The sequence below is a fragment of the Crotalus tigris genome, unplaced genomic scaffold, assembly GCF_016545835.1.
Source record: "Crotalus tigris isolate CLP2741 ecotype Arizona unplaced genomic scaffold, ASM1654583v1 scf7180000017710.2780689, whole genome shotgun sequence".
Lineage (NCBI taxonomy): Eukaryota > Metazoa > Chordata > Lepidosauria > Squamata > Viperidae > Crotalus > Crotalus tigris.
Genome location: NW_024096582.1, coordinates 385,475 through 408,276, shown reverse-complemented (window position 1 = coordinate 408,276; position 22,802 = coordinate 385,475). Strand labels below are relative to the sequence as shown.

The following is a 22,802-nucleotide window of genomic DNA, read 5'->3' as shown; positions in this document are numbered from 1 at the left end:
TTCTGGTCATCCAAATCACTATGACCCTAGAAATAAAAGTGACACCATTGTTCTGCTCTGGTCAGTCATATTCTACATAAAGTATATTATCCATGAAACGTTCCATCTTGCCCAGCTAAGAATAAAATGCTGAACCAAACTTATAAAACAATCTTATAAAAGATGAAGGCAGAAACTGTCTCATATCAACTTTAACAACTGAATTAAGATAATACTTTTCCTCTAAATGTAATTTACTGGATCTGGAAAGGCATACTAATAATAAACCTATTTAATGAAATCAATACAATTTTAATCAATTCATTTAGGGAGTTTAATTTAGCAGGAAACATTTATAGAACCTGGAGATGTTTAGCAAGGAAATGACAGGCAAGAAAAAAATAAGACTTTTGGATGACATAAATTCACAGAAGCCAAAAGGGCAAGAACTGGGGAATAGGAAAATGCAGTAAATGGAGAGGAAATAAAATTTCAGCATTAGAAGGAGCAATTTGCCAAAAAAAGAAGGAAGAGAATAAAAATTATAACTGGAATTTCCAATATCATTCATCTTTTCAAATAGAAGTTCTTTCCATGAAGGAAAATAGGAATGGCTTAACAAATAGGTATAATAACTTGCCATAGTATTTTACCAAGCATATTGAAAAATAGTTGCAAATATTGGTGCTTGATCATTTACTATAAAATAATGTAGCAAGAAATGCTATAATCACTTTGGTCTACTACAGTGGTTCTCAACCTTTTTAATGCCGTGACCCCCAACCTGTCGTAAGTCGAGGACTACTCAACCGGTCGTAAGTTGAGGACTACTCAACTGGTGCAGCACCGTTTGCAGAATGGGACTTTTGACGAGCACAGCAGGGCAGAGGCAGCCTGGACAATTCCTATTGGCTTTTGAAAAGAGAGTCTATTCTATTGGCTTTCAAAAGCCAATAGAATAAAAGGGAGTAGCACAGTTAAGGAAAAGGGGGGGGGGAAATGGTGGACTGCGTTGTTTGGCGACCCCCGTGAAATGTACATTTGACCCCAAATGGGGTCCCGACCCACAGGTGGAGAACCACTGGTCTACTAGTTAAGGTACCAGGCGAAAAAGGAGAAGGAGACTCTGAGTTCTAGTTCTGCCTTGGACATGATAGTTAACTAGATGACTTTGGGCCAGTCATTCTTTATTAGCCCAGCACATCTCATAGGGTTGTTATTGTGGGAAAAGAGGAGGAAGAAAGAGTACAAGTTGTTCTTAACTTATGACCACAACATAGTTGCTTCTATATTGACAATAAACCTTACCAGGACTCACCCAATAGGGACAAAAGGAGACAAGGCACATTCTGTTATTGATTATCTGGAAATTGTGAAGAGGTCTCAGGAATGCAGGAAGAATGTCATAACAGACACCAGACCCATGCACATGGGTAATTTCACAGGAAAACTAAACAAACTTTGGTCTGGTATTGATTTGCTACCCCATTCTCCCTTCAACTTCCCTGTTCCCTTCACATGAGACACATGAAAATTTGACAGATTTAATTACACAGCATCATATATCACATTTTTATGCCAATTACTTCACACACAAAAAACCCCCCACACTATTGTATGCTAAATAATTTTTTTCTATTGCTGTCCATTTCTTTGGAAACGTGGTACGTAGATTCATTCATAAAGCAGTGAAAGGTTTTGTCAGTTTCTTTGTTGCTGTTCTCTATATAAATGATAGAAGATATTTTAAGTTGCTAAAGCAATTTAACTCTTAGAACAATTGTGTGACAACTGGTGTTTGTATGTGAATGTGCAATTCCATCAACCATGGATTGGTTGACATTTCAATGGCAATGCATGCTAATAATGTTTCAAATTATAAACATTTTCTATTTGCTTAGCAATATGTCACATCTACTGAATGAATAACACACATAATTAAATCTTAATAGGAATATCACTATTTTCTACAACTTATCAAGAAATAACACCACTATGATATCTGTGCCATGTTCTCTAAACAACAGCAAATACTGTAGACAAAAACTCAAAGACCTTTATTCTTTGCTTGCATATACCTGGCTCAGATTTCTTTGTAAAATTACGCACAGGTATACAATTTATATATACTGGAGTCAAATAATTGGAATTCATTGGTTTGATAATTGAACATTGAGAAAAGGCTCACATTTTAATAAGAAATCATTATGTATAACCACTCTGACATTTTTTCCTTTGTATACGCTAAAATTATAAAGGCTATAAAATGATTTCATAATCAAGAAATTATTCTCTCCGATTTATACATTTAACATTTCATTGAAATTACACACAGAATATATCACAACACATTTTAACTGCATGATTGCATTGTAACATATTTTGAAGTAAACCATGCAGTATTTTAAGCAACCATTGAAAAACTGTATCTTTTCAATGAATGTTTTGTGGCTATTTTGAGATTTCCAGTCTTTTTGCATGTTGTTGGCGTACTTAAAAATTCTTGAGCAATTTTGTCCTGGATTGAAGCAGTTTTCATATTCTAGGTTAATGAAAATAAACATCCTTGTCTAGCAAATAAATCACTTTGAGAACAATCCCTTGAAAAGAGTTTATCAAACATACAGAACAAATTTAGCATACAAGCAACATTTTATAAGGGACAGGATTACATAGGGTTCCATTTTTTGGTCTGGATTTGACAGTGAAAAATGTGAATTGAACAGGAGGGCTTAATTACGAGAATAAAAGAAACCAGAACTATCAATTATTTGCATAAGGCTCATAAGTGCAATAATACCCTTGATTGGCCTGTGGCATTAACACAACCCTATCTATGGAATAATAGCAGTGAAATTATTGCTTCTGAACTTAACATGTTAATTTCTGAGCTAAGAAATGAAACTGGAAAATAACCTTCCTTCCACACCATGCAAGTTTGATCAGTTCTTCAAAATCTTCATGTCTGCAGCGTCTACACTAAATTAGAGAAATGTATATTGGATGTATTTGAGTTAAGCTGTTTTCTCAATAGGAACTTGGTTTCAACTAAGTGAAATCTATTCCATCCCCTTAGCCCATGGGTCGACAACCTGTGGCTCCGGAGCCGCATGCGGCTCTTTCAGCCATCTCCTGCGGCTCCCTGTCCTCAGCCACCATGTGCAGTCTCAAAAAAAAAAGTAGAATTAAAAAAGTGCAACCAATCAATCAACTTCTCACGAAGTTTGAACTGGTTGGTTGAACTTCTTTCCTTCTTCAGATTGCACATGGTGGAAGCGGAGGAAGAGCCGGGAAGATTGCTGGAAAGGTGGCAGAACCTGGGTAAGGAGCCGCGGGTGGCCAGTCTCGGGATGCCTCTTCCCTGCCCGACGGGTCTCCCCTCACCCTGCTCCACCGTGGCCTCTATTAGTCGGGGGAGTCACTAGGGGTCTCGGTAGCTTCCCCACTCCGCCCGCGCCTTTTGGCCATCTCGTGGGTCGAGAGATTTCCCCGTGGCGTCTGCCTGGCCCTTTCCCCATCTGCTGCATGGCGCCTCTTGGCCATCCTCCCACTGCCGACTCTGCCACTGGGCTCTCCACCGCCCGGCCCCACCTCGGGCCGGGCAGCTGCGCCCCTTCGCCACCCTCCTGCTGCCGCTGGGCTCTTCACCACCCTGCCCCACATTAGCCCGGGCGGCTGTGGCCCTTCGCCATCCTCCTGCTGCTGCCACTGTCACGGGGCTCTCCACTATCTGGTCCCACTTCAGCCCAGGTGGCTACGCCCCTTCGCCTTCTGCTGCCATCGCTGCCGCAGGACTCTCCACCGCCCTGCTCCATCTTGGCCTGGGCGGCCACAGCCCTTCGCCATCCTCTCGCTGCCGCCACTGCCGTGGGGCTCTCCATCACCTGGCCCCACCTCAGCCCAGGCGGCTGCACCCCTTCACCTTCCTTTCGCTGCCGCCACTGCCGCATGGCTCTCCGCCGCCCTGCCTCACCTTGGCCTGGGCGGCTGCACCCCTTTGCCATCCTCCTGCTTCCACGGGGCTCTCCAGTGCCCTGCTCCACTTGGGCCCGGGCAGCCACGCCCCTTCACCCTCCTCCTGCTTCCGCGGGGCTCTCCAGCGCCCTGCCCCACTTGGGCCCAGGCAGCCGCGCCCCTTCGCCATCCTCCCGCTGCTGCGGGGCTCTCCACCACCCGGCCCCACTTCAGCCCAGGCGGCCATGGTCCTTCGCCATCCTCCTACTGCCGCAGGGCTCTCTGCCGCCCTGCTCCACTTCAACCCGGGAGGCCGTGCCCCTTTGCCATCCTCCTGCTGCTGCGGGGCTCTCCGCCCCCTGCCCCACCTCAGCCCGGGTGGCCGTGGCCCTTCACCATCCTCCCGCTGTCACCGCCTCTGCCGGTCACACTGAGCAAGGCCAGAGAGGAGGTGGTGGCAACCGGGCAGCCATGGCCCTTCGCCATCCACTCGCCACCGCCACCACTGCCGGGAGTACCGAAGGTCCGGAGGGTTCCCTCCTGCTGTGGATCCACAGTGCCTGGGCTGACGGGGAAGGGGGTGTGGGGATATTCGGGACCTAAAAAGTTTTCCAGGACAGGCTCGGGGCCGGCCCTCTTTCCCTGGCCGCAGGAAAAGGGGCGGCGCAGGGTCTCCACTCGGGCGGACGGGCGAGTGAAACCCCAAAACCTTTCGCGTTTGTTTGCAAAGAGAAGCACACCGCATTAGCTGGCACTGCAGGGGGTGGTCTCATGGCAACGCTGACAATCCGGGCCGTACACACTGGCGTCTTCTTCTGCAGGTAGCAACAAGAGGCGTTTGTGTCTGCGACACCCTTTGGGAAGGGTTAGCCATGACCTGTGACGGGACCAGCCCTGTTCCCGTTTCTGCCCTGGTTTGATAAATTGAGCTGGAAGGGAGGGGACACTTCTCCTGTCCGGGTGAGCCCAGAGTAGAGATATTGTGACATTCGTTCTACAAAAAACTGGGCAGAGTTGAAAGTGCACGTTCCCAGCAGGTATTAAATCGGTCTGGATCAGCATTTCTCAACTGCAGCAACATTCGGCCCAGGGGAGGGGGAGCTGGACAGGGACAGGGCTGGTGCATGTGTTGCATTAGGCTCCACTCTTTAATCAAGCCCCATTACGTTTGTGTGCACATGCGTGTGCAGCTCCTAGTTTTTTCTTTTGTGAGGGAAACGGGTCCAAGTGGCTCTTTCACCATTTCAGCCGACCCCTGCCTTAGCCCATCTACCCTACTCACAATTATCAGGGATGGTTAGACTTTTCTGGACTTTGCCTATTTTTACCATAAATGCCTTAATTTTCTGATATTGATCAGTTAACTTATTTTATTAAGAAAGGAGTCATCTTTCCATACTTCAGTCATTCTCTTCTCAGATTAACACCTATTATGTAGATGCCAATTGCCCCTATACTATGCAAACTGGTGTTTTTTATTTCATCTTGAGAGCCAGATATTTACAATGGTTCTTGAGTTTCAAATCAAGCTTCTCCCTTGTGCTTTCCTTTTCAGATAGAAGCTATTATGTTTTTGATCAGGAAATTGAAAATGAATAAAAAAATAAAAGGTACCTTATAACAACACCTTCATTGTTATGCAAACTAAGATTAACTGGCCTAGTCTTCTACAGGTAGCTCTTGATTTAGAGCTACAGTTGCTCTAAGTCTGTTGCTAAGGGGATAGTTGTTAAGTGAATTATATCCATTTTTAAGACCTTTTTGGTTAAGGTTAAGTGAAATATATAGTTATTAAGTGTATCCACCTTCCCCACTGATTTTGCTTGTTGGAAGCCAGCTGGAAAGGTCACAAATGGCAATCACATGGTCCTGGCATACTGCAACCATTATATATTCATGCCAGTGGCCAAGGGCTATAATTTTGATCATGTAACTGGAGGCACACGACAATGGTCATGTGAAGACCAGTTATAAGTCACTTTTTTCAGCACCACTGTAACTCTGAATGGTCACTAACAAATGATTAACTATACTAATGATTGAGTTTGTTTAGTTCAAGTCTCTGCTGAAATGTCACTATTTCAGGCTCACTATGGTTCCACTCACACCTACTGACACACACTTTCTGGTTTTCTCCCATTTCAAAGATACTTCAAGCCACATGGTGCTTCTTTAAGCTGATCATTGTCACAGGAGAAGGCTGAGTAAGCTATATCTTGAATATGAGGTTAAATGTCTGGATAGCCAAGATTTAGAGCTATGCTTATGGAATGCTGTAAGTAACTAAACATATTTATTTATCCATCATGCTGTTCTCTTTCAGGGTAAGCAACATTATGCCAAGTATAGAAAAAAACCAAGATAAGAAATTAAAGGCATGAGATTTTTTTTAAAGGAAAAATAGCTAAATCTATTTTACACCAATACCTTTCATTACAATTATCAATCTTGGGAAGAATAGCGATGGTGAAAATTTATATTTTACCAAAACTACTTTTCCTATTCCAAACAATACCTATAAAATTAGAGATTTTTTTGATGAGTTAAATGCATTGATTTTGAAATTCATCTGGCAAGGGAAAAAAACCAGAATAAGACTGAAATTGCTATGAGAAGCAAAAGAAAATGGAGGATTTGGGCTACCAGACTGGGTTCTATGCTAACAGCAGCTGCATTAACATGGCTAAAACAGTGGATAACCCTTAGACACAAAAGACTACTATACCTAGAAGGATATGACTACAACTTGGATGAGAAGAATAAAATCCAAAAATACTTTCAAAATCATTATATAAGAAATGCCTTGCTTCTGACATGGGAAAAGATAAAAATGAATATTTATATTGAAAATACCAGGATGGATCTCAACAATGGAAGCGTTTGTGCACCCAAATTTAATTAATTGTTATAAACTTGTAACTTACAAAGACATTTTAAATACTGATGGGAAATTACAAACTAGACACGAACTGGAAGAACAGGGTATTGAGCTATGATGATGGCCACACTTGCAAATGCAAATGAGATACGAAAAAGATGCTAAAACATATAGTTTCTATAAAGATCAAACAGTGTTTGACCAGATACTATTGTCATCAAATGAAAAACTGGTTAAGAAACATTATACATTTTTGTTAAACCTGAAATGGAAGATGAACAAGTTAAAGAAATGATGATAACTTGGGCAAAAAAATTTGGACACAATGTAGAATTAGAAAAATGGCAAAACCTGTGGGAAAGAAACTATAAAATAACAAGGGCAGCTAATTATAAAGAAAATCTATATAAAATGTTTTATAAAAGGCATTTACCACCTACAAGATTACCAAAAATGTTCTAAAACATGTCTAGTAATTGTAGGCAAAGCCAAGCACGTATTATCATCTTTGGTGGACATGACCTAAAGCAAAAAAAATTTGGTCAAAAATACAAATGTGATTATAGAAAATGTTAAGAAAACATGTATATTTTAAGCCAGATTTATTTCTTTTAGGTATAATTACAGAGAACCATGATAAACAATGTATATACTTAATATGTGTTAATAATGTGTATTAACAGCAGTGAAAATTGCATTTGCACAGTACAGGAAAAATTAGGAAACACCATTGGAAGAAGAGATAACCAGGAAAATTTTAGATTGTGCGGAAATGGATAGACTTACACTGAAATGAAAAGGAAAGAAGATACAGAATATTTCCAAACATGGGATAATTTCTATAAATGGCTGGAAAAATGGAGTAGAGAGTAGAAATTGAAGTTGTATGTGTGAACCTATACAACACATTGTTTATTAAGCACTAAAGATTTGTAACTATAAAACTAAAAAAACACCTTTCACTATAGCCTTCCTGCCTTTCTAGTGTTCCAAACTATCCTTGTTTCTACTATATTTCTGCACTGTTTCATGTTATTCCTTTGGTTCTTTAAACTTTTTGCTTCTTTCTAACAGTTTCTTGGTCTTCTCAGCCCATTGGGTCTTCCTTCATATGTTGGCTTTGCTATTTGACCCTAATTCATTATTTATATAACACCAACCATCTCAACAAACTTTATACAGTAGTGTACAGCATGCTTACTTCAATCCATATTCATTCAATATCTATTCCATCTCTTATTTTACCATGCATGCTTCTTAAGCTTTCTGATTCTACTGCATTCAACTTACTTTTACATTTCTCATGACATACCCAAATTTCATTTCTTTGTGGCAAAGTGGACAAAAATGTTTTTTTATAGGAAGTCATTTTTGTTTCTTATGGCAAACATTCATCGCCTACAACAGAGATCTCCAAACTTGGCAATGTTAAAACTTGGGGGCTTCAACGCTCATAATTCCCCAGCCAGCCTTGCAAAAATATTGGCTGGGGAATTCCAGGAGTTGAAGTCCACATGTCTTAAGGTTGCCATGCTTGGAGATCCCAACCTCCAACAATCCATAGCAGAGGTGTCCACAGCTAGTCATAAATATTCAAAATGACAAATGTGCATCATGACACTAACATGAAAGGAGTAGATATAGAGTTTTCATATATTTCATCACTTGCCCCCTTATCCACCTTGAGGATGCTCATGGACAAGAAAACCTCTCTACCAGCATTTACACATCTTAAAATTTATACGCCCACTTTTACTTATTTTCCACCAGGCAACACGAATTAAGAAGTAGACATTTTTTAGCAGCATTAAGAATTTAATAAATGAAGTTCATGCAATCGTTGCTGTTTGCAAAAACTTGAAATTAAATTAGCATAACTAGTTTAATTTATTTAGTGTATGGCATCTATAGAAGTCATGCAATCACTGATATATAAATTTAGTTTAAATAAAGTGCCTTTGTGTGTCTCTGTGTGCATATACATATATACATATACATACATATATACATATGTACTATATATATGTTTTCTGAGGTTTTCATACCCCCACTGGCAATTAAAAGGAAGAAACAGCTATGATCACACATTGCTCCTAGAAGCATGAAGCCGAAAACACCAGCCTGAAGATGAATGAGACTTCATCGAAACGTCGCCAAGACACTTCCAATTTGACACGGGAGAAAACCTGAATAACCAAAGACACCCCCCCTCTCCCTCTCTCTCCCTCTCTCTCTATGTGTGTGTGTGTGTGTGTGTGTGTGTGTGTGTGTGTATGTGTGTATGACTAGAAATATGAGTAAAAATTTGACTCTTGGGTATGTCCATATTGCTAAAATAACGATCACCCAAGAGAGTAAGAAAATAGAATTTAATCAACCTAGCTTTTGTCGATAACTCTCGACATCGTCAGGGTTAAAAGGCAGAACAGTGCATGATGGAGTGCAGGAAAGGAATGGGAAAGGAACGCGCATTGACGAAAGGGGTGTATTTAGAGCGCAATTCGATCAGCTGGGGCCGGTGATGCGCTACAAGAGCCGGAAACAGACGTTTAGCGATCATATATAGGTTCTCTCTCAGCATTTGCCTTTTAACCCTGATGATGTCGAGTTATCGACAAAAGCTAGGTTGATTAAATTCTATTCTCTTACTCACTCTCTTGGAGATCATTATTTTAGCAATGTGTGTGTGTGTGTGTGTATGAGAAAAAACTATTAAATTAAAATGAAACCATAATAAAATCACCATAATATGGAGACACAGCATAACGATTTAATAAAGTCAACATAACAGTTGTTAATAATGGAAAATGTCACTCATATAGAGCAAAAAATGCCATAATTGGCCATGGATTTCCAGGTCAACTGTCCCTAGGAATTATGTTACATTCTGTACCAAAGCTTTCATCTCTGACTCAGATATTTAATGTTCTGACTAAAGTACTGTACACCACTGTGCCTTTTTGAGAAACAAAAGTGCCCTTTAGCTGATTTGATAAACACCAAAAACCAAGTTTCCATTTAGGAAAAAAAAAAAAAAACCTATCATGGTCAGCAACAGATTAGTGTCTGTTGGGGTTAGTAACATCTTAAAAGTCTTCTTACATATCACAAGACATTCCTTAATATTACTGTGCCATTACAAGCGAAACAATAAGAGTCATTATTTCCTTTCCATCTACTTATATATATATTTCCTTTTTTACAGCAATACTTGTCTACTAATAATTTTACATGTAAAGCAACTTCAAGAATTAATGCACTGATAGAGAGGCCAGACCAAATCTTTCTCTTGCTTAGTTTAGATTTAGAACATAGAATAAAAAGGGTTGGAAGGAACCTTGGGGGTCCACTCTGGACAAATGGCTGTTCAATCTCTTCTTGAAAACGTCCAGTGATGGTATTAAATCCAGGTTTACAAAATTACCAAGATGACAAATCCAAAAGAACTTGGATTATTTTGCATGCACATCCAAACATTTTCATAATAATCACTTTACTCCAAATTTAAGTACTATATAGGTAGTCCTCAACTTACGACCACATTTGAGCCCAAAACCTATGTTGGTAAGCAAGACAGTTAAGTGAGTTTTGCCCTATTTTATGATCATTCTTGACACAATTCAGAGAATCACTGCAGTTGTAATGTTAATAACACAATTTCTGAATGAATCTGGCTTCCCTACTGACTTTGCTTGTCAGATGGTAGCAAAAGCCGATCACATGACCTCAGGATATTGCAACTCTCATAAATATAAACCAGCTGTCAAGCATCCAAATTTTGATCACATCACCATAGGGATACTACAATGGTTGTAAGTGTGAAATATGGTCATAAGTCACTTTTCAGTGCCGTTATAACATTGAATAGTCACTAGACAAATTATAAGTCAAGGACTACTTGTACAGGCAACAATCCCCTTTTCTAATTAAAATGATAACAAAGTAAGAATTATTGTAATCTAAGATTAACCACTGAATCTAAGCCACTGGATTTTTAATGTACAATCCTAACATAACATCTAATAAATGCTACTAAATAGTGTGGGACACTGAAGGAAACATAGGACTGCAACTGGATTAATTTCCACACAATATTTAAGAAAAAAATGTTTGCCATATTCCCAATTAAGTTATACTCATTTAAATATCTGGTTATAATAGGGAACAGCAACCAATGTTTATTTAAAGGCAGACATAAAAAAAAGATTAAGAATTGAATTTCATTTAACCAATGCATTCATTTGACTTGACAGATTTCCCTCAGTTTTCAACTAACATTCAAGGATAAAGCTTCTTGCTCTATATATCATGTTAATGAGTGCTGTAAGTGGCATCAGGTGATCCCAATTTGTTTCCAAAATCAACCAGCAAATTCCCCAAACAAATTAAACAGGATCAGGAGGAACTGGAGTGCTGGGGGGAAGGAGAGGCAAATAAGTCAAAATGGCCACCACAAACAAAACCATGCCCCTTTTGACATGCTTCTCACATGACATGTATAAAAAGGGGTATATTTTCAGCCACCATCTTGACTGTTTTGACCCTTTTGCCCTTGCAAGCACCCCATAAAGAAATCATTGTTACAAGTACTCAATGCCAAAAGCTGCCATTCTTCTGTGTTATCAGACCAAATGCTCAGACAGCAAAAGGGAAAAAGATTTTTTTTTTTTAAAGATGCTACCTTATATTGATTTTTTATTGGCCAGTTTCTGAGGTTGGAAACAACAGTAGAGGCCTTCTATCTATTGTGCCACTCACAGCCCCAAATTCTCCTCAAAAGCAATTTCCTCTATAGTGCTCCATAGAGAAGTGATCTTATGGGAAAAAGAATTTTCTGTGGGATACTTTTCGCATCCAGAAGAAATATAATTTGATGGATTTAGGGAAGGATATTATGGTCCAAATCTTTTGCTTCAGATGAACCCAGTGAAAAACCACCTGTGGCTGTGAGATAACTTGAGCCACCATTTCCCCACATCCTTCTGTTAGAATGCAAATGGAGCTAAAGGAACATGTATGGATTATTTAGTTTATGCTATACTAAATGCATTCCCTTTTAAAGACTGAGAAGTTCACGACAGAATCTTTATTTCAGCCCACCAACCATTTATTTATTTAAAACATTTATATTTATTTATACCTTGCCTGTACTATTTTCACAAATTAACTCAAGGCAGCTAGCGTATCCATCACACCTTCCTTTTTATCTTCTCCACAACAATAACCTTGCAAGGTAGGCTGGGCTTAGTGTGATTGGCTCAAAGTCACTAAGCCAGCTTTAAGGCAGGACTTCAACTCTTGCTTTCTTACCTGGTGCCTTAAGCACTAGAACCAAACTGGCTCTTTTTCTATATATATAGGGTTAAACATATAGAAGCAGAATCTTCATTCCAACCCCAACCATTTATTTATTTATTTAAAACATGTGTATAGGAAGCAGAATCTTCATTTCAGCCAGCTGATTCCAGTTTTCCTGTAAAGAAAAGACTCTTTTGTGTCACAGATGGTGGGCTTCTATGGACCATTCTGGAGAAAGGAGGTGGCCTGAATTTGTAACCCATAGTTGGTTGTAAGCCAACCAGAAAAATAAGGAAGACCTCTAACTTCAGCCTTCATGGAAGCTAAGGGGTTAAAGTTTGAATTGCTCCCACATTCCTTCAACCAACTGCTTTGGTTCTCCAACTAGCCCATCCACTTTTGGGGTGCCAGAGTCTGGGGCAGGGAGGGAACCCCATTACTACTACTCCCCAAGTGTAGACTCATTCCTGTCACCCATTATCCATTCCCCGAGAGTGCAATCCCCAAACATGGCTCTAAGGCCCCTATTCTCACTGCAAATGCAGACTGCACGTGCCCAGAGGCACCGCCGCCTTGCTACCACACCCAGCGTCCCACAGCTGATGTTTAGTTTTCAATGGGGAGGGGGGAGGAAAAAAAACTAAAGCAACACCAGCGCGGGACGGTCAAACTACTGCTCCTTCACCCCTTTTCACCGTTCCTTTGTATCTAGGCTTGCGTAAGCTGCCAGTAGTCTTCTCCCACCCGCGTCAGCGTGTTCATACGTTCTCCTGACTCGCGTCTTACCGTCGATATTCTCCCGGTCGCTGATATGCGGCAGGTTGCAACCCGTGTCGTCGCGGCTCAGCTCGGTATCGGGCCGGTACGACTCCAGCCGTGAATGGGCATTCCTTCGCAGTTTGGGGCTGGACGAGACGCAGCAGGAGGTCGCGTTCCCCATGTTCTCTGCCGCCGGGACCGGCCAGGCAATCGAGAGAGGCTGGACCCAGGCGGGGTAGACGAACAGGAACGGAGGAGGCGGGACGGGGAGGAGAAACCAGACGGGAACGAAGGCGGTGGCGGGAGTTACCAGCGGCTGGTGTGGTGTGAAGCCATAAACGGGTTGGAGAACCAGCACCTCCGCTGGAGGAGGAGGAGGGGGCGGCGGCGGCGTGTATAGTGGCTCTGGTTCCCACTCGGCCGGCTCTGCTGGTGCTGTGTCCGGAGGCTCATATAACCTCCTGCACCGGCAGTGGCATGCACTGCTGCAAAACTGGGTTAAGTCGGCCGTCGTGCAAGCTGTTCGTGCTGCCGCTGAGGAAGAGGAAGAGGAGGAGGCGGGTGCAATCTTAACGCCATGGCCGGCCGCTTTAAATCTTCTCAGCTGGCCGGGACCGGTGGCTTCCAGCCAGTGGCCTGCAGGAAAGGGGGAAGAGGAGGAGCAGCCCCGGAGAGGTTCTTCCTTCCCCAGCAGCAACAGCAGCAGCAAACCTCCGGGCTGCCTTTTTGCAAAAATGGTTCCGGTTCAAGTGGGTGGGAAGGTCGGTGCCTAGCTTGCTGCCAAGCGGGAGGGCGGTCAGGCAGGCAAACCGGGCGAGGCGAGGCGAAACCAGCTGCCCTAGATCTCGGGGTAAGGTCCAGGATCGCCTCTCTTCGCCTGCCACTGCATTGGCAGCTCCGGCGCAGCAGATGTGCCAATGCCACCTCGTGGAACACTTGGGGCGCGTGGAGCTCCTGCGTTGGCATCCCCCTGGACCGGCTAAATACGTGATAATTGATCGGGGAGTTGGGGGGGGGAATTTAAAAAGAAGAAAGGAGTAATTTCTAGTTTTCAGGTAAGGAATGAATGTGTTGCCTCCATCTGAACTGGATGAGGCATCTTTTTGCCCCTTTCTACCACTGAACTCTGTGGGCTGGATAAGGGATTGGGTAGTATTGGTTCAGCCAGTAGTAGAAGACCCCATCTATTCCCTTGGCCTGCTGTGGGATCCAAACCATTGATTATCAAAATGCAGATGACAGATCCAAGCATAGCATGTTTCCGAATGCCCAGGTGGCTCTTGTTAACTCTATAAGTAGTCCTCAACTTACCACCATTCATTTAGTGACCTTTAAAACTTACAACAGCACTTCAAGAAGTGTCTTATGACTACACTTATGATTGTTGCAGCATCCCCATGGTCACGTAATCAAAATTCAGATGTTTGGCAACTGGTTCATATGTATGAGTACAGGTAATCCTCGACTGACAACAGTTTGTTCAAAGTTACAACTACGCTGAAAAATGTGACTTATGAACAAATATCAAAATTCAGATGCCTGGCAACTGATTCATATTTATGACCAGGTTCACTTTTACAACCTCCTGGCAAGCAAAATTAATGGGAAAGCCATTCACTTAACTATCAGGTTACTAACTTATCAACTGCAGTGATTCACTTAAGACCTGTAGCAAAAAAAGTTGTAAAATGGGGCAAAACTTACTTAACATATGTCTCGCTTAACAGAAATGTTGGGCTCAATTGCAATTGTAAGTCGAGGATTACCTGTATTGCAGTGTCCCAGGACATGTGACTTGACCAGCAAAGTCAATGGGAAAGCCAGATTCACTTAACAACTGTGTTGCTAACTTAACAACAATGATCCACTGAACAGAAAAAAGTCATAAAATGGGCTGTCTCGCTTAGCAACAGAAGTTTTGGGCTCCATTTTGGTTGTAGGTTGAGGACTACCTGTATGCATGAGTTTCCCATGTTGTGTAAACCTATCCCTTATAACAGAGGTCCTCAATCTTAGCAACTTTAAGACTTGTGGACTTCAACTCCCAGAATTCTAGGAGTTTAAGTCCACAAGTCTTAAAGTTGCCAAGGTTGAGGACCCTTGCCTTATAAGGTAGCAATCAGAACAGTAATTGGCTGGGGTGAGATTATTTTTCTCATTAAATTTGTACTATCTTTTGTTTTCCAGGAGCTCAGGTCAGCATATCAAGCATGGCTGTTTTCGGCTTTTCCCAAAATAAAATCCTTGTGAGATAGTTTGGTCTAAGATAGTGACTGGGCCTGAACCATTCAATGTGTTTCCATGATGGACTGATCTCAAACACCCATTTTCTTGGGCTTCGTAATTGTTTCAGGTAACCAGCCCCCACAATTTATTTTTTTATTTATTAATCACATTTATATAGCTGCCAATCTCACAGAAGGTAACTCAATGGTGTACAACAACTCAGTATAACAATAAAAATATAAAATTGTTCCTTTATTTTTACAATCAAAAAATGTAAAAATAATCCCAATAGCAGAGGTAGCACTCAGTTGATCAAAAATGTGAGCAAATAGACCAAGAGGATTTTTTTCAAAAAAAAAAAAAAGAGAGAGAGAGAGAGAAAGATGACTGGTTATCTATGAATAAATATATAATATTTGAAAATAGATACAAATATTTTAAATGCTCATATTAAATATTTTGGTTCAGAACCACTTGTCTATAGATGAAGGCCAGAAAGCAAGAAATCATGAGACCATGAAAGCCAGCTGGGTGATCTTGGGCAGTCATTTTCTCAACCCAGCTTACCTCACAGGATTGTTGTTGGGGGAAAAATAGGAAGAGGAAGCTGGATTGGGTAGGTTCATTTCTGAATCGTTTGTAAAAATAATAAATATTAAAGCCAATGAACATAATTAATATATAATAGCCCACTTAGATTAAATATTTTTCATTGAATTAATTCCTTGATCAAAGTAATTTCCATTTTAAACTGAACCCATGAAAGTTACCTACTTTAAATAGTTAAATATTAATATTTAATCTTATTAGTACTTAAACTTATAATTAAATATTTGTGTTTAATATCAGTATTTAATAAGGTAGTATTTAATCTAAAATACACAAAGTGTATTTTAAATACAGGTGATCCTTGGATAATGGTGGTAATTGAGAACCAGAATTTTCATTGCTAAGTGATACGATTATAAAATGTGATATCACATGACCGCATCTCTTAGCAAGGATACCAGCATTGATGTTGCCATCATTAAGCAGGCATCCTAGTTAAGTAAGTCCCAGGCAGCCCACAAAAAGGCAAGTAGATGGTGCAAGAGCAGCAGGGCCAAAAGTGTCTTTTACCAGGTGGCAGAGAATGCCAGCAGCTTACCAGAGCAACATCTATGGAGATTCTCAATCATCAAGGTCATGGTTGTCCCAAAAGACAATTGGACTTTGTTTTTTTTTCTTTTAAAAATGTTTTGTTTCTCATCCAGAAAGCTTCTTCAGTTCGAACTGACTGGTGGGGAATGGAAGGATTTTTATTCTTTGCAATCATCTGAGGGTTGATCATAAGCTCTCTGAGAGTCATGAAGGCCACTTGGGGGTTTATCCTCAGAGTCATCTAATGCAAAGATGCCCAAACTTTTGGGCACCAGAAACCGTTTCTGTGGAGAGAGGTTTTTCTGTGGACCGAAGGGGACATGTTTTCATGTATTGCCTGCATCCCAAGGATGGGGCTTTGTTTGTGTGGATCGGTTTCTGGCATGCCATGGCCTGGTGCCAGTCCACGGACCGGGGGTTGGGGACCCCTGATCTAATGTATATGAATGTGGATGTGGAACCTTCTTGGAACTGCTAAAAGGATGATGTTGTGCCCTCCCCTCTCTGGTATCCCTTCTCCCTCTGTTGTGTCTCTCCTCCCTCTGTTGAAGGAGGGCTGTTCAACTTTAACAAAAAAGGCCTCATTAACTCCTTATTAAGGTACTTATCAGAGCAAGGTATAACCTCCCCTGTCAGCTTCCCATTGACTTTTTGGAATATCAGCAAGAAAGGTCGCAAATGGTATTGGGATGGTAGGAACTTTGAGGACCGGTCATAATATAATTAAAATTAATCCTGAGAATTTATACGTGTGTGCTCTTTTTCCAGTACTTCACGAGCTATAGTAAAAATTATTTATGTTCCAATAATAAAAAGTCCTACATCCCCATAATAAAAAGGTGCACTTTGAGGCATATAAAGGAGCTAGAGACATGTAACATGTGATTTCTTGACAATTAGAAATGTAATCTCTCCCCTTTCTCTTGTTTCTCTCTGTGTCTCTGTCTCTTTCTTCCCTCCCCCCTCCACTTTTACAACCTGCTTTGCTCAGTTGGGATCTAAGATTAAGCATACTGTATTTCATTCATACTTAATCATGTCCCATTGCAAAGTGTTAAATAACTGATATGAAATGACATCTTTCACGACTTGAGTCCCACTGAGGCTTGTAGGATTACAATATCTGTCAGATAGTTCCAAAGACATTTCTAGTTATCCCTTTACAGCTAAATACACACGTGGGAAAAATAAACATCAGAAAGTTGTATTTAAAGGCTAGTTTCATATGAGTGATATGTGGAAATATACATATGTGACAATCTGCATTTGAAAGCTTAAAGTATATGAAAGAATAATATGAGTTCTGTCTATGGTGATAAATTAAAAGCTTAGGGAAAATCTGCTACTCAGTCAATGGAATTATTCATTTTCCTCTCTAGTATTCAAATAGAGAGCATTGTATAGATCTATGGCAATGGTTTAATAAGAGACAGTCTACTGATTTAACATTATACATATATAATGTATATATGTATATTTGCTCCTCGAAGCACGAAGCTGAAGACACAAGCCTGAAGATGACGAATGGGACTTCATCGAAACGTCGCCAAGACACTTCCAATTTTATGCGGGAGAAAACCCGAACAACCAAGACCTACATACAAACACCCGCGAAAACCTCAGAAAACAAATATATATATATATATATATATATATATATATATATATATATATTATATATATATATATAGAATAGAGCTGGAAGGGACCTTGGAGGTCTTCTAGTGCAGCCACCCCCCCCCCCGCTTAAGCAGGAGAACCTATACCATCTCAGACAAGTGTCTGCTAGTCTCTTCTTAAAAATCTCCAGTGATGGAGCACCCATGATTTCTGGAGGCAAGCTGTTCCACTGGTTGATTGTCCTCACTGTCAGGAAGTTTCTCCTTAATTCCAGGTTGCTTCTCTCTTTGGTCAGTTTCCAACCATTGTTTCTTGTCCTGTCGTCTGGTGCTTTGGTGAATAATGTGACCCCCTGTTCTTTGTGGCAGCCCCTCAAATACTGGAACACTGCTATCATGTCTCCCCTATTTCTTCTTTTTTTTTAGTCTAGCCAAACCCAAGTCCTGCAGCCATTCTTCATATGTTTTAGTCTCCAGGCCTTTGATCATCTTAGTTGCTCTTCTCTGAATTTTTTCCAAACTCTCAACATCTTTTTTTGTGATATGGTGACCAAAATTGGCTACAGTATTCCAGGTGTGGTTTTACTAGGGTTTTATAAAGCGGTACTAACTCAAGGCTTGACATGGACAGAACAACTGGGCTAGTTAACGACATTAGTCCATCAAAGTGGTAATGAGGAGCAAAGATGGGAACAATTTGCAAATACATGCTCCAGTTTACCGTCTCTGGAAAATTTAGTTTAATTTCTCTTCTGTATCCATCCTGAATCATGCAGATTAGTGCATTGTAGTGACATAATGGTGCTTGATTTTATAATCAATCAATTCTTAATTGTTGGAGGGCAGGAACTATGTAAAAAAAACAAAATTAAAATACTGAAATAAATACATAATTGTGTTTCTTTTTCTCAATCACTTTAGTATAAATATTCTAATAGGCAGTGCTTTTTTTCTAAAAAAAGAAAAAAGTGCCAGAACTCACATACATCATACAACCCGCCTTGCCTACCCTACAAGTTCCATCCAAAAAAGGTGCCGGAACTCGGTTCTGAGCATTCTATGAGAAAAAAAGCCCTGCTGATAGGATTGTTTATATACACCACTGTGATTGTCACACAAATCAATAAATAATGGTTATCACTATAATGGGTTTGAGAAGCATATTCAAACGGGAAAAAATTTAATGGGACATTAAAGACAAAGAATTTTACTGTAATAGAAACCTCTGGTAGCTTCATGATCTGATATCTTTCACATATGTGGTCTTCATTTCTGAGATAAAATGACTATATTTCAAACACTTCTAGAAGTAACTGGATAGCTGTAGACTACAGGTAGTTCTTGACATACAACCATTCATTTAGTGAATGAAGTTACAACGGCACTGAAAAAAGTGACTTATGACCTTTGCAACATCTCCATAGTCATGTGATCAAAATTCGATGTTTGGTGACTCACATGTATTTTTAACAGTGCAGTGTCTCGGGCAAGTGATCACCTTTTGCAATTTTTTGACAAGCAAAGTCAATGAGGAAGCCAGATTGCTTAAAGACTATTTTACTAACTTAACAATTGTAGTGATTCATTGACCAACTGCGGCAAGAAAGGTTGTAAAACAGGACAAAACTCACTTAATAACCATCTTGCTTAGTAACAGAAATTTTGGGTTTAGTTGTGGCCATAAGTCAAGGACTTTCTATAGTAGACACGTCCCAAATTTTTATATAATTAACCAGTGGAACAACTTGCCTCTAGAAGCAGTGAATGCTCCAACACTGGAAGTTTTTAAGAAGAGACTGGACAGCCATTCCTCTGAAATGGTGTAGTGATTTCTGCCTGAGCAGGGGGCTGGACTAGATGATCTCCAAGGTCCCTTCCAATGTTATTATTATTATTTAGTGCCCCTTAAAATACTGATACCATAAACTGACACCACTCTGAGAAACCTAGATTAAGTTCAACTGCTCCTTGTATAGCCACCCAGAGTCACCTCGTAATTGGGCATCATAGAAATGTATATAAATAGTAATCTGATTTGTATAGTGACAAAACTGATGGAAAGCAGATTGCACTTTCAGAGACAGAAAGATGGTTGTGTAAATGCTAAGTGATGGTTGTATCTCCCACTATCTTGTAATCCTTTTTTATATTCTTTTGTTTTTAACTTACCTGTTTTAGGAGGGTTTTTTTAATTTTTATATGTTCTATTAGTTTAACGAAGAGAAGGACAAGGGGGGACATGATAGCAGTGTTCCAATATCTCAGGGGCTGCCACAAAGAAGAGGGAGTCAAACTATTCTCCAAGGCACCTGAAGGCAAGACAAGAAGCAATGGATGGAAACTAACCAAAGAGAGAAGCAACTTAGAACTAAGGAGAAACTTCCTGACAGTTAGAACAACTAACCAATAGAACAACCTGCCTCCAGAAGCGGTGAATGCTCCAACACTGGAAGTTTTTAAAGAAGAGACTGGACAGCCATTTGTCTAAAGTGGTCTAGGGTTCCTGTCTGAGCAGGGGGTTGGACTCGATAACCTCCAAGGTCCCTTCCAACTTTATTATTATTATTGATCATCGCACAGTCAGCCAGATGTTCAGACTGGATTTGGCATTTTGCCTACCTATTGAGTCCTTACCCAGGACCTGGGATAGGCAGATGTGGATATTTGATGGTATTACAGATATCGTCGCAGGATGGAAGCAGTTCCTAGTAAAGCCGCCTTTTGCAATTGACTAATAGCGACTTTGTCAATGCCAATGATGTTCAAGTGGTGCTCCAGTTTTTTGGGGATTGCACCCAAGGCGCCTATGACTATTGGTACTACCCTTGCTTGCTTTTGCCACAGTCTTTCTATTTCTATTTGTAGGTCTTTGTGTTTTGTTATCTTCTCCAGCTCTTTCTCTTCTATTCTGGTGTCTCCAGGCACTGCCACATCCACTATCCAGACTTTTTTGTCTTTCTTATCGACAATTGTTAAGTTTGGGGTGTTATGTTGCAGGTGCTTGTCTGTTTGAATTCTGAAGTCCCAGAGCAGTTTAATTTTATCATTTCTCTATTTTATGATTCCACCAGTTTTTGCTTACAGGCAAATGATATTTTTTGCAGATCTTCCAATGCACCATTGTTGCTATTTTATCATGCCGCTGCTTGTAGTCAGTTTATACAATCTTCTTGCAACAGCTTACCAAGTGGTCCACTGTTTCTTCAGCTTCTTTGCATAGGCGGCACTTACTGTCTGTTGCTGTCTTCTCAATTTTGACTTTATATGCATTTGTCCTTAAGGCTTGGTCTTGTGCAGCCAGAATTAGTTCCTCGGTCTCTTTCTTCAATTTTCCTGCTCTTAGCCATTGCCAGGTCTTGTTAATATCTGCTTTCCCAGCTATTTTTTTAATGTATTGGTCATGTAGTGCTTTGTCTTCCCATGCCTCTATTCTGTTCTTCATTTAGTCTTTCTTGTAGGCCAGTTTGGTCTCTCCAGTAGTCAGTTAGCCTTCCTGATATACTAATTTCAGTGCATCTCCATTACTATTATTATTATTGTTGTTGCTGTTGTTGTTGTTACCATCCAAAGTCATGCTTTGTGATGGACGGCTATATAAAGTTGTTAAAGTAATATTTATTTTTCACTACAGGGTTTTCTAATTATAATTATGGGTAGTCCTTAACTTACAACCATTTGTTAGCCACCATTCAAAGTTACAACGGCACTGAAAAAGTGGCTTACAACCAATTCTTAACATACAACTTTCACAGCATTCACATAATCACATGATCAAAATTCGGCAATTAGGCAATCAGTTGCAATGTCATGTGATCATGTGATTTCCATTTGCAATCCTCACAGCTGGCTTCCAGCAATATCAATGGGCAAAGCCACAGATTCTTCATTTCCTGGGTAGTAACAATCCAACCATCAAAGCAAACTCATGAAATTTAAAGAGATGAAAAAAACCTGCATACAGTAGGTATGCTCCTAGGCATACACCTTATACCAGCTAAACAGTAGCTGATAAACAACAATAGACCAATAGAAGAATAAAAATTCAATTACCAAGTTCTGACTACCACAACATATGTGGCTGCTATAGCAGTCTTCCCAACCTGGATGCAATCCAAATGTTAGATTTTAATTCCCACAACTCTCAGCACAGGCAACGTTGGCTATTCTGGAGGTTAAAAGTCTACATGCTGGTTGTTGGAAGGCTGTGCTAATACCTACATACCAAGGCTATGTTTATCTAGCCATTGTCCAGCGTGATACACATCATTGTTAGTAACATTTTACACGGGACTAAACATTTAGAACTGAAAATTACATGCTCAGAATACATTGGGAATTCTGCCACTAGCTATTGCACTGTTACAGACAGAAACCGTAGAGAGGGATCAGGATGAGAAGCTGCTGAGTAACAATTTGTAAGACGCTTTTTTCCCCGTGATCTTTTTAAAGGATGTTGCATGGGTGTTTAAGTGACTTGAATATTTTGCTTAATTATGACAATCTTTTTATAAAGAGCCAGTCTGAATAACACAATTTGGGTTGTGATGAGATAAATTGCAATTGTCATTAGTGGGTAGAATTTCTGTAATTAAGATGAATTTTCTACCAAAGATGCTCTTTCTGTTTCAGACATTACCAATACTTGCAACAGATACTCCATTTAAACAGTGGCAGATGGATATTTCCCAGTTTATATGGCAAGGGGGGGGGGGGAATCAAGAATTAGATACAAATTACTGCAAGATGCCAGAGAAAGGATTTACCAGACTTGAAATTGTATTTTGATGCTTGCTGTTTGGTCTAGCTAAAAGAGTGGATTAATCTTCAATATAAGAGTTTATATGATTTAGAGGGCCATGAATTAAGATTTGGATGGCATGGCTATTTATGTTATGACAAGGTTAAAGTAAATGTTGATTTTAATAACCATTTTGTTAGATGTGCCATTC

The 22,802-nt window shown here is 40.3% G+C and overlaps 1 protein-coding gene across 6 annotated transcripts in view; it reads right to left on the bottom strand.

Annotated features, from left to right (window-relative positions):
* CCNY (cyclin Y) overlaps nt 1-13,291 on the bottom strand; it is a 110,742-nt gene extending 97,451 nt beyond the window's left edge. For 3 of the 6 annotated variants that reach the window (XM_039338573.1, XM_039338574.1, XM_039338575.1), the window contains exon 1: nt 12,896-12,949. Coding sequence is in view for 2 of the 6 variants with exons in the window: in XM_039338571.1 (XP_039194505.1) it covers nt 12,896-13,049 (154 nt within the window). In the remaining 4 variants the exon portion in view is untranslated. Of the gene's footprint in view, nt 1-12,895 lie in introns of all 6 variants that reach the window. The other 3 variants (XM_039338571.1, XM_039338572.1, XM_039338576.1) reach the window with 2 other exon arrangements.
* Between the last annotated feature and the right edge of the window lie 9,511 nt (nt 13,292-22,802).